Here is a 12,903-nt window from a genome sequence, read left to right as displayed (position 1 = left end):
GAAACCCCATCTCTACTAAAAATACAAAAAATTAACCAGGCATGGTGGCAGGCACCTGTAATCCCAGCTACTCGGGAAGCTGAGGCAAGATAATCCCTTGAACCTGGGAGGCAGAGGTTGCAGTGAGATGAGATCATGCCACTGTACTTCAGCCTGGGCAACAGAGGGAGACTCTGTCTCAAAAGAAAAAAAAAAAAAGGAAAAAAAAAGAACCAGCTAGAGACATGAAGAGATAGGACACAGTGCTGTGCTTGCATGCCTGCGTGAGTGTGTGAATGGCTGTACGCTTTTGAGGGAGTGTGTGTGTGTGTGTGCTGTGTGCATGAGTGTGCGTGTGTGTGTGAGCATCAGCCAGGGTGTGGACCCTGGGAGAATCACCAGGGCCCAGGCATTATGTGGGTTCCCTCATGCCTTGCTCCATTTTTGGAGGTTCAAAAAACAGAGCTGGCCGGGCACAGTGGCTCACACCTGTAATCCCAGCACTTTGGGAGCTGAGGCGGGAGGATCGTTTAAGCCCAGGAGTTGGAGACCAACCTGGGCAACGTAGTAAGACCTTGTCTCTACAAAAAATAAAAAACAATAAGCCGGGTGTGGTGGTGCATGCCTGTGGTTCCAGGTACTTGGGAGGCTGAAGTGGGAAGATTGCTTGAGCCCAGGAAGTCAAGGATGCAGTGAGCCGTGTTCGCACCATTGCACTCCAGCCTGGGAGACAGTGCAAGACCCTGTCTCGAAAAAGAAAAAAAAAAAAACCACCCTGCCGGGCGCAGTGGCTCACACCTGTAATCCCAGCACTTTGGGAGGCGAAGGCGGGCAGATCACAAAGTCAAGAGATCGAGACCATCCTGGCCAACACGGTGAAACCCCTTCTCTACTAAAAATACAAAAATTAGCCGGGCATGGTGGCAGGTGCCTGTAATCCCAGCTACTCAGGAGGCTGAGGCAGGAGAATTGCTTGAACTGAGAGGCGGAGCTTGCCGTGGGCCAAGATCACGCCACTGCATCCCAGCCTGGTGACAGAGTGAGACTCTATCTCAAAAGAAACAGTAAAACAAACAAACAAAAAACCCCCAGCAACACGCTAGACATGGTGGCTCACACCTGTTGTAATCCCAGCAATTTGGGAGGCTGAGGTGGGAGGATCGCTTGAGCTCAGCAGTTCGAGACTAGCCTGGGCAATACAGTGAGACCCTATCTTAAAAAAAAAAAAAAACCAATAAAAGAAAACTGGGCTGCTGTCAGGGTGAGAGAACAGGAGGGGGTGCTGAGGCTGAGCTGAAGAGGGAATTAGACCTCCCCCGTGGATACCATCCTGGGCATGTCTCCGAATTTCACATGCCCTGTGTCCACCCAGACTGCAGCCTCTCCCCCAACCCTCCTCTTGCCCCTGTATCAGGGAGAGACCCACAGCCTGCCCATCTCCAGGGTCTCTGGTCTCCTCCAGATACCTCCTTTCCCTTCCCATGGGCGGTGGTCACTCACTTCATCCTGTGAATTCTACCACTGGGATTCTCCTCTTCCCCCTCCTCACCCTCTTTCATTCCCTCCCTATCTCCGCTTTCCCCTTTTTTCCAGCCTCCTCCGTCATTTCTACCACAGTCGCCTCCTCCCATTTTGGTAAAGCACAAATCTGACCCTCTCCCTCCCCAGTACAAAACTGGCCATGACTCCCTACTGCCCTCAGGAGAAAGCTGGGGCTTCTCCCCCAGCCCAGGAGGCCCTGTGCACCCCAGGCCTGCCCCAGCCTCCCCTCTCCCCTCCCTGTCTTATACCTGGAATAAGCCTCAAAACTGGCTTCAGGGTAGCACAGCCCCACTCACCCCCAAAACACACACTTCGAAAGGCCCAAGCTTGGTTTAATGTTCTCCGTCACTGTCTTAAAGTTATTATTATTTTTTGTTTTGGGGAAAAAGAGTTTTGTTTTTGTTTTTGTTTTCAGAGATAGAATCTTGTTCTGTCACCCAGGCTGGAGTGCAATTGCATGATCATAGCTCACTGCAGCCTCAACCTCCTAGGCTTACGCGTTCCTCTCACGTCAGTCTCCTAAGTAGCTAGGACCACAGTGTGGGCCACCATGCCCAGCTAATTAAAAAAAAAAAAAATTACAGAGAGGGAGTCTCACTATGCTGCCCTGGGCCCAAGCAATTCTCGAGCCTCAGCCTCCCAAAGGGCTGGGATCACAGGCATGAGCCACCATGCCCAGCCCTTAACATTTTTTTTTTTTTTTTTTTTTGAGATAGAGTTTTTCTCTTGTTGCTGAGGCTGGAGTGCAGTGGATCGATCTCAGCTCACTGCAACCTCCGCCTCCCAGGTTCAAGAGATTCTACTGCCTCAGCCTCCTGAGTAGCTGGGATTACAGGCACCCACCATCATACCCGGCTAATTTTTTGTATTTTTAGTAGAGATAAGGGTTTCACCTTGTTGGCCAGGCTGGTCTCGAACTCCTGACCTCATGATCCACCCACCTCAGCCTTCCAAAGTGCTGGAATAACAGGCATGAGCCATTGTGCCTGGCCCCTTAATAATTTTTCAATAAGTCTGCCTGGTCAAAAGACAGTTTTTAAAATGATGAACTCAATTCATTTGGTGCATTTGCAAGGTGCAATGCTTTCCTTCATTAACCAGTGAAAGAAGTTAGAAATTAACTTCCCCCAGAATCAGCAAATGGCAAACACATTTCCTTGAAAGTCACAGTTGCATATATATACAGTGCATTCTAGAAAAGAGGGGGCAAGACAGGTTCCACCCACTTTCACAAGTTTCATCAAATACCGGATCTACTCAAGGGTGGAGAGAAAAGGCAACTTTCAAAAAGGAGGATGTTATTAACTGAAGCATTTACTATATTCCTTCCTAAGAGCCCCAGATGGGGAACCTGTTTTCTCAACCAGATCTAGGAAGTGGAATGTGGAAGCAATTCGTCCTCCTCCCCTTAAGGGCTGTGCATAGTTAATGAATTTTAAAAATATGTCTTAAAGTTCTTACTTTTTCTTTTTCTTTTCTTTTTCTTTTTTCTTTTTTTTTTTTTTTGAGACAGGGCCTCCCTCTGTTACCCAGGCTGGAGTGCAGTATCATGATCATATTTTACCGCAGCCTTGAACTCCTGGGCTCAAGCGATCCTCCCACCTCAGCCTCCTGAGTAGCTGGGACTACAGGCACATGACACCATACCCAGCTAATTTTTATTTATTATTTTTATTTATTTACTTATTTTTGAGATGGAGTCTTACTCTGTCACCCAGGCTGGAGTGCAGTGGTGCGATCTCGGCTCACTGCAGCCTCCACCTCCCAGGTTCAAGCAATTCTGCTGTCTCAGCATCCAGAGTAGCTGGAACTACAGTTGCACGCCACCACACCTGGCTAATTTTTGTATTTTAGTAGAGACAGGGTTGAACTCCTGACCTCAGGTGATCCACCCGCTGCAGCCTCCCAAAGTGCTAGGATTACAAGCACGAGCCACCACTCCCAGTCCCAGCTAACTTTTAAATGTTTTGTATAGAAGGGGTCTCGCAATGTTGTCAGGCTGGTCTCAAACTCCTGGGCTCAAGCTACCCTCCTGCCTCGGCCTCCCAAAGTGCTGGGATTACAGGTGTGAACCACTGTGCCCAGCCCTTTATAGATACACACACACACACACACACACACACACACACACACACACACACACACATATATATATATTTTTTTGAGATGGAGTCTCGCTCTGTCACCCAGGCTGGAGTGCAGTGGCGCAATCTCGGCTCACTGCAAGCTCTGTCTCCCGGATTCACGCCATTCTCCCGCCTCAGCCTCCCGAGTAGCTGGGACTACAGGTGCCCGCCACCTCACCTGGCTAGTTTTTTGTATTTTTTAGTAGAGACGGGGTTTCACCATGTTAGCTAGGATGGTCTGGATCTCCTGACCTCTTGATCCGCTCGCCTCGGCCTCCCAAAGTGCTGGGACTACAGGCATGAGCCACCGCGCCCAGCCCCTTAATAATTTTTAAATGAAGTCCCCTGTTTTCATCAGCCACTCTGACCTTTTTGCTGGTCCTCTCCCTGGCATTCCCATCTGAAATCTGAACTGTCTTAATACTCACGATTTTCTCCCATTGAGCCACTCCCTCCCCCATCCCATCCCTAAGGAAGGTCATCACTAGGGCATCAGTTCTGGTGTCCCTTCCTCCAGGAAGCCCTCCTAGGCTCTATGCTGAGTCAGGCATCCCCTCTGGGCTTCCTAAACCCCTGGGCTCCCGGGTCCAAGCCTTGCCAGCTTTTGGTCATCACTACCTGGGGACCAGTCTCCCCTTCTGGACTGTGAGTCCCAGGATGCCAGGGCTGGGGTTATCTGTTCCCCATGTGTTCCCAGCACCACACAGCCTTGGTTCAACACAGAGCAGGGTTCCAGGAACAAATACCTAAGTGAAGAAGGAGGGTGGGAGGGAGGAGAGCCGTTACCCCCTACTCTGTCCCTGCCAGCCACACTTCAACAAGCTGATGCGCCGGAAGTGGCTGAGCAGCCCGGAGGCCCTGGATGGCATCGTGGGCACGCTGGGTGCCCAGGCCCTGGCCCTGCGCAGAATGCAGGATGAGCCTTACCAGGTGCGCCTGCCTGAGGGGAGGGGAGGTGAGGGTGGAGGAGAAGAGGGGAGGAGGAAAGGGGAAAGGGGCGGGAAGAGGGGAGGTTGGGAGAGCAAGAACACTCCTGCTGGAGGAAATCCCTCTAAGGTGGGGAGCGGCTCCCTATGGATGGAAGAGGTGGCCCCTGCCCAGGGTCTGCGGGGAGCCGTGTACGTGGAACTGGGGCGTAAGGTGGGGTGCAGACTGAGTCAGGGCCCCTGAGAGTGGAGCTTGGGGAATGGGGATAGGCTGGGATGGAGCACCCTTTGGGGGCCGGCAGGGGCTGTCCGCGGGCTTATTAGGGGGCCAGGGAAGGCACCCTAGGATAGTGCAGGGGCTGGGGCGTGGGCACGGGAAGGGTGCCCATGGGTGCCCGAGTGGATGTGGGCGAGTGGGGCGGGGCTGGCCTTAAGACTGGCGGGATGGGAGTCAGTGGGGCATGGCTCACACCCCTCGGGTTTCCCTCCTCCGCTTCCAGGCGCTGGTGGCCGAGCTGCACCGGCGGGCGCTGGTCGAGTACGTGCGGCCCCTGCTCCGTGGGCGCCTGCGCTGCAGCTCGGCGCGGACCCGCAGCCGCGTAGCTGGGAGGCTCCGGGAGGACGCTGCGCAACTGCAGAGGCTGTTCCGGCGGCTGGTCAGTGTCGGGACGCGGTTTGGGGGGCTTTCAGAAACCAGGACAAGGCTTGGCTTCCGAGAGTCTCAGGTCTCAAAAGCCAGGGGGAGAGGGGCAGGGCTCAGGACAGAAACTCTCAGCCAACTTCTGGTCAATAGCAACCAGTAACTTTGATCCACACCCTTTGCGCTTAAAACCTGGCTTTCTTGCTGTGAGAACTCGCCTCTGGGCGCTTTCCTTGGCTATTAAATAAGGCGAATAATGGTCTCTACCCATTGTTTTGAGAATCAGATTGGTTAATTCCTGTTAAGTACTTAGGACAGTGCCTGGCTCACAGTTAAAACTCCTTGCATTACCAAAATTACCCGGGTGTGGTGGCTCACGCCTGTAGTCCCAGCTACTTGGGAGGTTGAGGCAGGAGAATCGCTTGAACTAAGAGGCGGAGGTTGCGGTGAGCCGAAATCCTGCCACTGCATTCCAACCTGGAGACTCCGTCTCAAAAAAAAAAAAAAAAAAAAAAAAAAAAAGACTTCATGAACGTACAGAGAAGCTACATGCAAGAGAAATGCAGAAATCCTAACATTTCTTTTCTTTTTTTTTTTTTTTTTGAGACGGTCTCGCTGTGTCGCCCAGGCTGGAGTGCAATGGCGCGATCTCGGCTCACTGCAAGCTCTGCCTCCCGGGTTCACGCCATTCTCCCGCCTCAGCCTCCGAGTAGCTGGGACTACAGGCGCCCGCCACTACGCCCGGCTAGTTTCTTGTATTTTTAGTAGAGACGGGGTTTCACCGTGTTAGCCAGGATGGTCTCGATCTCCTGACCTTGTGATCCACCCGCCTCGGCCTCCCAAAGTGCTGGGATTACAGGCTTGAGCCACCGCGCCTGGCCAAATCCTAACATTTCTAAACCCTGGAATTAAAAACCGCCAGATCTTATTTGTACCCAGTTGTATTCAGCTGGGCTGGAAGGGCCTCATTCAGTCGCTCTTCCCGGAGTCTCAAGCCCAGAGTCCTTGGAATGTTTTCTTTGGAAAATGTTTGAGATAATTGTAGATTCACATGCAGATGTAAGAAAGAATGCAGGAAGCTTCCTTGTACACTTTATCCAGTCTCCACTCCCCCAAAGGCAATTTTTGCAAACTTGGAAGAGATTTGGAGGGGTGTCCCAGAGTTCCAAATTATCTGCAAAACTGGGAGGAGATTATATTATGGATTTTTCTCAAATGTGACCACAGTACGTCTTCTGCTACATTTTAGTTTTTATTTTTATTATTTATTTATTTTATTTATTTATAAATAAATAAATTTATTTATAAATTTATAATCTCGCTGTGTTGCCAGGCTGGAGTGCAGTGGTGCGATCTCCGCTCACTGCAAGCTCTGCCTCCCGGGTTCACGCCATTCTCCTGCCTCAGCCTCCTGAGTAGCTGGGACTATAGGCGCCTGCCACCACGCTCAGCTAATTTTTTGTATTTTTTATAAAGGTGGAGTTTCACTGTTAGCCAGGATGGTCTCCATCCCTTGACCTCGTGATCCACCCACCTCGGCCTCCCAAAGTGCTGGGATTACAGGCGTGAGCCACTGCACCCAACCTATTTTTATTTTTATTCTTTATTTTTGAGACAGAGTCTTGCTCCATCGCCCAGTCTGGAGTGCAGTCGTGCAGTATCCGCTCACTGTAACCTCTGCCTCTTGATTTCAAGTGATTCTTCTGCCTCAGCCTCCTGAGTAGCTGGGATTACAGGTGTGCACCACCACGCCTGGCTAATTTTTGTATTTTTAGTAGAGATGGGGTTTCACCATGTTGGCCAGGTTGGTCTTGAACTCCTGACCTCTAGTGATCTGCCCACCTCAGCCTCCTCCCAAAGTGCTGGGATTACGGGCTTGAGCCACCGCTCCTGGTTTCTGCTACATTTTAGAGATGGGATAACAGGCCAGGAGGGGCAGGAATTGGCAGGGTCAATCTTGGGAGGGTGTGAGCCCTGCGTCCTCCCTCCCCTGCAGGAGTCCCAGGCCTCGTGGCTGGACGCCGTGGTGCCCCATTTGGCTGAAGTCCTGCAGCTGGAAGACACGCCCAGCATCCAGGTGGAGGTGGGAGTGCTGGTGCGCGACTACCCAGACATCAGGTGAGACACCCCGCCTGGGCCAGGGCTTGCAGTGCCTGGCCGAGGTCTCCTGGTGGCCTTGGCATCCATCCCCACATTTCCTGCCTCCTGGGCGAGGGAGGGAGCCGGCGAGCGTGTCTGACGGCCGTTTCCTGCTGGAACCAGGGCATTATTAATACGATTTCCCTCCTTCTCCTGCCGCTGCTGCTGCCTCCGCCGCCACCGCCACCAGGGCTCACAAACAAACAGGCGGTCACAGGAAGCCCAGGGCAGGGGGGCGCAGGGCTGCCCGGAGGCAGGAAGGGCCGGCCCGCAGGGGAGCCACGGGGGACTCAGGGACACGCAGGGCACACGGGCGCACATGCACTGGGACAGCGGCAGGCGCAGGCGGCATTCAACTCCTGCTAGGTCACTTCCTTTCTAGGTGACCTTCTCAGAGCCTCAGTTTCCTCATCCGTTCCATGGGGATAATAGTATTCTCGTCATAGGGTTATTAGGGAAATTTATCATCATCAACATCATCATCATCATCATTCATGACTATAGTAACAATTTCAGTTCTCATTCAATGAGTTCTTATTTCAGACCTGAGTAAGCATCTTACATGCTAACCTTTTTTTTTTTTTTTTTTTTTTTTTTTTTTTTTTTTTTTTTTTGAGACAGGGTCTTACTTTGTTTCCCTGGCTGGAGTGCAGTGGCACAATCATGGTTCACTGCAGCGTTGACCTCCTGGGCTCAAGCAGTCCTCCCACCTCAGCTTCCTGAGTAGCTGGGACCACAGGCACGCACCACAATGCCCAGCTAATTTTTTGTGTTTTTTTTGTAGAGGTGGGTTTCACCATGTTGGCCAGGCTGGTCTCCAACATCTGGGCTCAAATGATCCGCCTGCCTCGGCTTCCTACAAACAGGGAAGCATGAGCCACCGTTGCCCAGCCCATGCCAACTTTATAAGGGGTATTTTGTTGTTGTTGTTTTGTTTTGTTTTGTTTTTTGAGACAGAATCTCACTTTGTCGCCCAGGCTGAAGTGATCTCAGCTCACTGCAACCTCTGCCTCCTGGGTTCAAACGATTCTTCTGCCTCAGCCTCCCAAAGTGCTGAGGCATGTGCCACCACACCCAGCTAATTCTTGTATTTTTAGTAGAGACCGGGTTTCACCAAGTTGGCCACGCTGGTCTTGAACTCCTGACCTCAGGTGATCCGCCTGCCTCTGCCTCCCAAAGTGCTGAGATTGCGGTGTGAGCCACTGCACTTGGCCTATAAGGGGTATAATTAAAGCTATTGAAATATCACACCTAGCAAGTGGCAAAGGTGGAACTTGAACCCAGGCAGTAGACTGGCTCTAAAACTAGTGCACCAGATTGGCCGGGCACGGTGGCTCACGCCTGTAATCCCAGCACTTTGGGAGGCTGAGGCAGGCGGATTACCTGAAGTCAGGAGTTCGAGGCCAGCCTGGCCAACATGGTGAAACCCCATCTCTACTAAAAATACAAAAATTAGCCAGGTGTGATGGCACATGCCTGTAATCCCAGTTACTCAGAAGGCTGAGGCAGGAGAATTGCTTAAACCCGGGAGGCAGAGGTTGCAGTGAGCCGAGATTGTGCCACTGCACTCCAGCCTGACCAACAGAGCTAGACTCTGTCTCAAAAAAAAAAAAAAAAAAAAAAAAAAAAAAAAAAAAAAAACACCACAAAACAAAAAAAAACTGGTGCACCAGATCAGCACACCACACCACCATGTGACAGTGCTGGATGGTGGTGGCAGTGGTGGTGGCTGCTGGAGCACTGCCAGTCCCTGCAGTGATATTCAGGCAGACAGACATTCTACATTCAGAAACAGAACCCCAGAAAAACAAGGAGTGAGGCATGAGCGGGTTTCAGTTTCAGCACTGAGGGTGGGGGTCCTGGAACTGATTCAGGGTGGTCAGTTCTGGTTCTGGGGGATAGGGTCATGTCCTTGGGAAGGCACAGATTCCTGGAGTCCCATGGGGGTCCCAAGAAGTCCCAGTATTCTTGCTGATAGTGGAGTTTCTGAACTTGAATATTGGATCATGAGTCAGAACTTAAATCTGTAGCTAAGTTTGAGAGTTTGCTAGCTGGGTTGGGTTTAGGGGGTTGAGCTTGAGGAGATTAGGAGGTGCCTAGGGCTGAGGATTTAGGGGGAGTGGGGTACAAGGTTTCTTTCTTTTTTTTTTCTTGAGATGGAGTCTTGCTCTCTTGGCTGGAGTGCAGTGGTGTGATCTCGGTTCACTGCAAGCCCCACCTCCCGGGTTCATGCCGTTCTCCTGCCTCAGCCACCTGAGTAGCTGGGACTACAGGCGCCTGCCACCACGCCCGGCTAATTTTTGTATTTTTAGTAGAGATGGGGTTTCACCATGTTGGCCAGGATGGTCTCAATCTCCTGACCTCGTGATCGGCCCGCCTCGGCCTCCCAAAGTGCTAGGATTACAGGCGTGAGCCACCGTGCCCGGCCTCTTTTTTTTTACTTTTGAAATGGAGTCTCGCTCTATCACCTGGGCTGGACTGCAGTGGCACGATCTCAGCTCACTGGAACCTTTGCCTCCCGAGTTCAAGCGATTCCCTTGCCTCAGACTCCCGAGTAGCTAGGATTATAAGTGCCTGCCACCACACCCAGCTATTTATTAATTATTATTATTATTATTTATTTTTAGTACAGATAGGGTTTCGCCATGTTGGCCAGGCTGGTCTCGAACTCCTGACCTAAGGTGATCCACCCGCCTTGGCCTCCCAAAGTGCTGGGATTACAGGCATGAGCCACTGCACCCAGCAGAGGTGAATTTTAATCACAAGCTGAGGCTTGGAGTGAAAAGGAAGATCCCAGGTCTGGTTCTGGAGTTGGTTGTAAGGGGGATTTGGAGATGGTTGGAAGTGAAGTTCTGGAGGGACCTGGTATGAGGTGAGGGCCTGGGCAAGGGAGCTGATTGGATGGAAGGCTCTGGAGGGGGCACAGAGGCCCAGAACTTGGGCAGGTTCTGGAACAGGTGAGGAGGTCAGGTGGGGTCTGTGGGTGGGCTGGGTGTGTCTAGAGCTGGGGATCTGCATGCACCTGTCTGTTCCTCTCCCCACAGGAGGAAGCATGTGGCAGCCCTCCTCGACATCCGTGGCCTGCGCAACACAGCCGCCCGCCAGGAGATCCTGGCCGTGGCCCGGGACCTGGAACTCTCTGAGGAGGGAGCCCTGTCACCCCCTCGGGACCGTGCCTTCTTTGCAGACATCCCCGTGCCCCGCCCATCTTTCTGTCTCAGCTTCCCTCTCTTCCTGGGCCGCCTCCCCCTCTCCCGGCTGGCCAGGCCCACTTTGGCCTGTCTGCCCCGGCCCCGGCCTCCGTCTCTAGTGCGGCCTCGGGCCCGGCGCTGAGGGTCACCCAGCCGCCTGCTTTAGTGACCCCATCTATGCTGCTGACAAGCCAGCCTCCCGTACGGCGCCTCTCCTGACTCCCTGCCTGGGACCACACACCCCTGGGATAGAAAGACCCTTAGATGTCTTCTCACCCAACCCCAAACTCCCTGTACAGAAGGGAAATGAAGGCCAGGCACGGTGGCTCATGCCTGTAATCTCAACACTTTAGGAGGCTGAGGCCGGAGGACTGCTTGAGTCCAGGAGTTCAAGACCAGCCTGGGCAACATAGTGAGACCTGCCCTGTATCTCTACAAAAAATAAAAAATTAGCTGGGCATGGTGGTGTGTGCCTATAGTCCCAGCTATTGGGAAGGCTAAGGTTGGAGGATCGCTGGAGTTTGAGGCTGCAGTGAGCTATGACTGTGCCACTGCACTCCAGCCTGGGCAACAAAGCAAGACCCTTTCTCAAAAAAAAAAAAAAAAAAAAAAAAGGGTGGGGGGAACCAGAGGCCAAAGAGACAAAGGATTTTCCCAAGGCCGTGAAGCCTGTTCCCAGCGCCTCCCCTCCTGCCATAGCCCAGAGTGGTGAGTGGCGTTCTGGAAGTCTCTACAGAAATATCCCAGCTCCCCCGCCCCTTTCCCCCACCTCAAGGTCTGGCCCCAATCCAATGTATTAAGGAACGTTTGATACTTAGAATAAAGAGGTTTCTATTTAACACAAGGAAGGGCTGAGTCCTGAGTGTGTTGTGGGGAGGAAGGACCGGGGGAGCAGGGCCCCGGGCCAGTGGCTTCTCACACACCCAAGGCCGGGCTGGGCTCCAGCTCCTGGGCAGGGCAGTGGAGGCAGAGGGAGGCTGCGTGTGCCGGGAGCGACGCCAACCCATGTACACCTCCCGGCTGTGTGGCTCTGAGGCCAGGCCTCGGCCACTCTGAGCCACGGTCCCTCGTCTGGTCAGTCTCGAAGTGCCTGTCCATTCCTGGTCCTGGTGGCTCCATCTTGGCGCGCCCTCCCCATCCATCCTTAGCCGGGAAGCTGCCCTGTCAGGAGAGGAAGGAGGTTGGGGGCAGGGCTGGCGGCATCCAGGGCGCCCTCCTGGGTTGACGCAGGAAAGTCTCAGGGTGGGAAAATTTCCAGCTTCTCACCCCCAGCCCCGCCGGATCCTAGTCCCCACGGAGACCTTGAGGTCACCTCCCTGTTGACCCCTGCCCCTCCGGCCTGGGCTGGACAGCCCGTGATGGATGTTTCCTGACTTGTGGGATTTTTGTGTGTATGTGGTGGTGGTTGTTTTTTTTCCCTGAGAAGTCAGAAAGAGGAGGCAGCCAGGGGTTAGCGTTGGGGCTGGGTTTGGAACCTCACGCATGCACATTTGAACTTGGGGAGGTAGAGACGAGGGACTCTTGGAGCCCAAGGCTGTGCTACGCGAGGCAGGAAGCTGCCCCTCTCTGGGATGAGGTTCCTGTGCCTCTCTGGGGAATTGCTTAAACTCTTTCCCCAGGCTGAGGCAAGAATGTCCTGAGGGTGCACCCTCCTCACTTTGCCCTCTGAAAATGACGTTTTCTTTTCTTTTTTTTTTTTTTTTTTTCCAGTCAGAGTCTTGCTCTGTCGCCCAGGCTAGAGTGCAATGGCGCGATCTCCGCTCACTGCAACCTCCGCCTCCCAGGTTCAAGCAATTTATTCTCCTGCCTCAGGCTCCTGAGTAGCTGGGATTACAGGTGCCCTACCCCTCCAACCACCACCATACCCAGCTAATGTTTGTATTTTTAGTAGAGATGGGGTTTCACCATGTTGGCCAGGCTGGTCTCCAACTCCTGACCTCAAGTGATCCACCCGCCTCAGCCTCCCAAAGTGCTGGGATTACAGGCATGAGCCACCGTGCCCAGCCCGAAAATGACACTTTTTCTGTTGCCAATATGCAAAAGAGCAAGAGAGGAATTGAGGAATCAACAATATTGTGCAGTCCATAGGCATTTATTGTTTATTTTTTAGAGAAAGGGTCTTGCTCTGTCGCCCAGGCTGGAGTGCAATGGCACAATCATAGCTCACTGCAGCCTCTATCTCCTAGCCCAAGTGATCCTCCTGCCTCAGCCTTCTGAGTAGCTGGGACTACAGGCTCCTGCCACCACACCCAGCTAATATTTTAATTTTATTTGTTTAGTAAAGACAGAGTCTCACTATCTTGACCAGGTTGGCCTCAAGCCATCCTCCTGCCTCATCCTCCCAAAGTGCTGGGATTACA

General features: G+C 52.7%; 1 protein-coding gene across 1 annotated transcript in view; it reads left to right on the top strand.

The window, feature by feature from the left end:
• The window catches only part of EXOC3L2 (exocyst complex component 3 like 2), a 33,759-nt gene extending 22,382 nt beyond the window's left edge, over window positions 1-11,377 (top strand). The window contains exons 9-12 of the mRNA XM_010377496.2: window positions 4,455-4,577; window positions 5,074-5,229; window positions 7,210-7,331; window positions 10,397-11,377. Of these exons, the coding sequence (XP_010375798.2) occupies window positions 4,455-4,577; window positions 5,074-5,229; window positions 7,210-7,331; window positions 10,397-10,685 (690 nt within the window). The 3' untranslated portion in view covers window positions 10,686-11,377. The remainder of the gene's footprint in view (window positions 1-4,454; window positions 4,578-5,073; window positions 5,230-7,209; window positions 7,332-10,396) is intronic.
• The last annotated feature ends 1,526 nt before the right edge of the window (window positions 11,378-12,903 follow it).

The sequence above is a fragment of the Rhinopithecus roxellana genome, chromosome 12 (assembly GCF_007565055.1).
Source record: "Rhinopithecus roxellana isolate Shanxi Qingling chromosome 12, ASM756505v1, whole genome shotgun sequence".
Taxonomy (NCBI): domain Eukaryota; kingdom Metazoa; phylum Chordata; class Mammalia; order Primates; family Cercopithecidae; genus Rhinopithecus; species Rhinopithecus roxellana.
The sequence above is the reverse complement of the archived record's forward strand: the minus strand, read 5'-3'. Positions and strand labels throughout refer to the sequence as shown.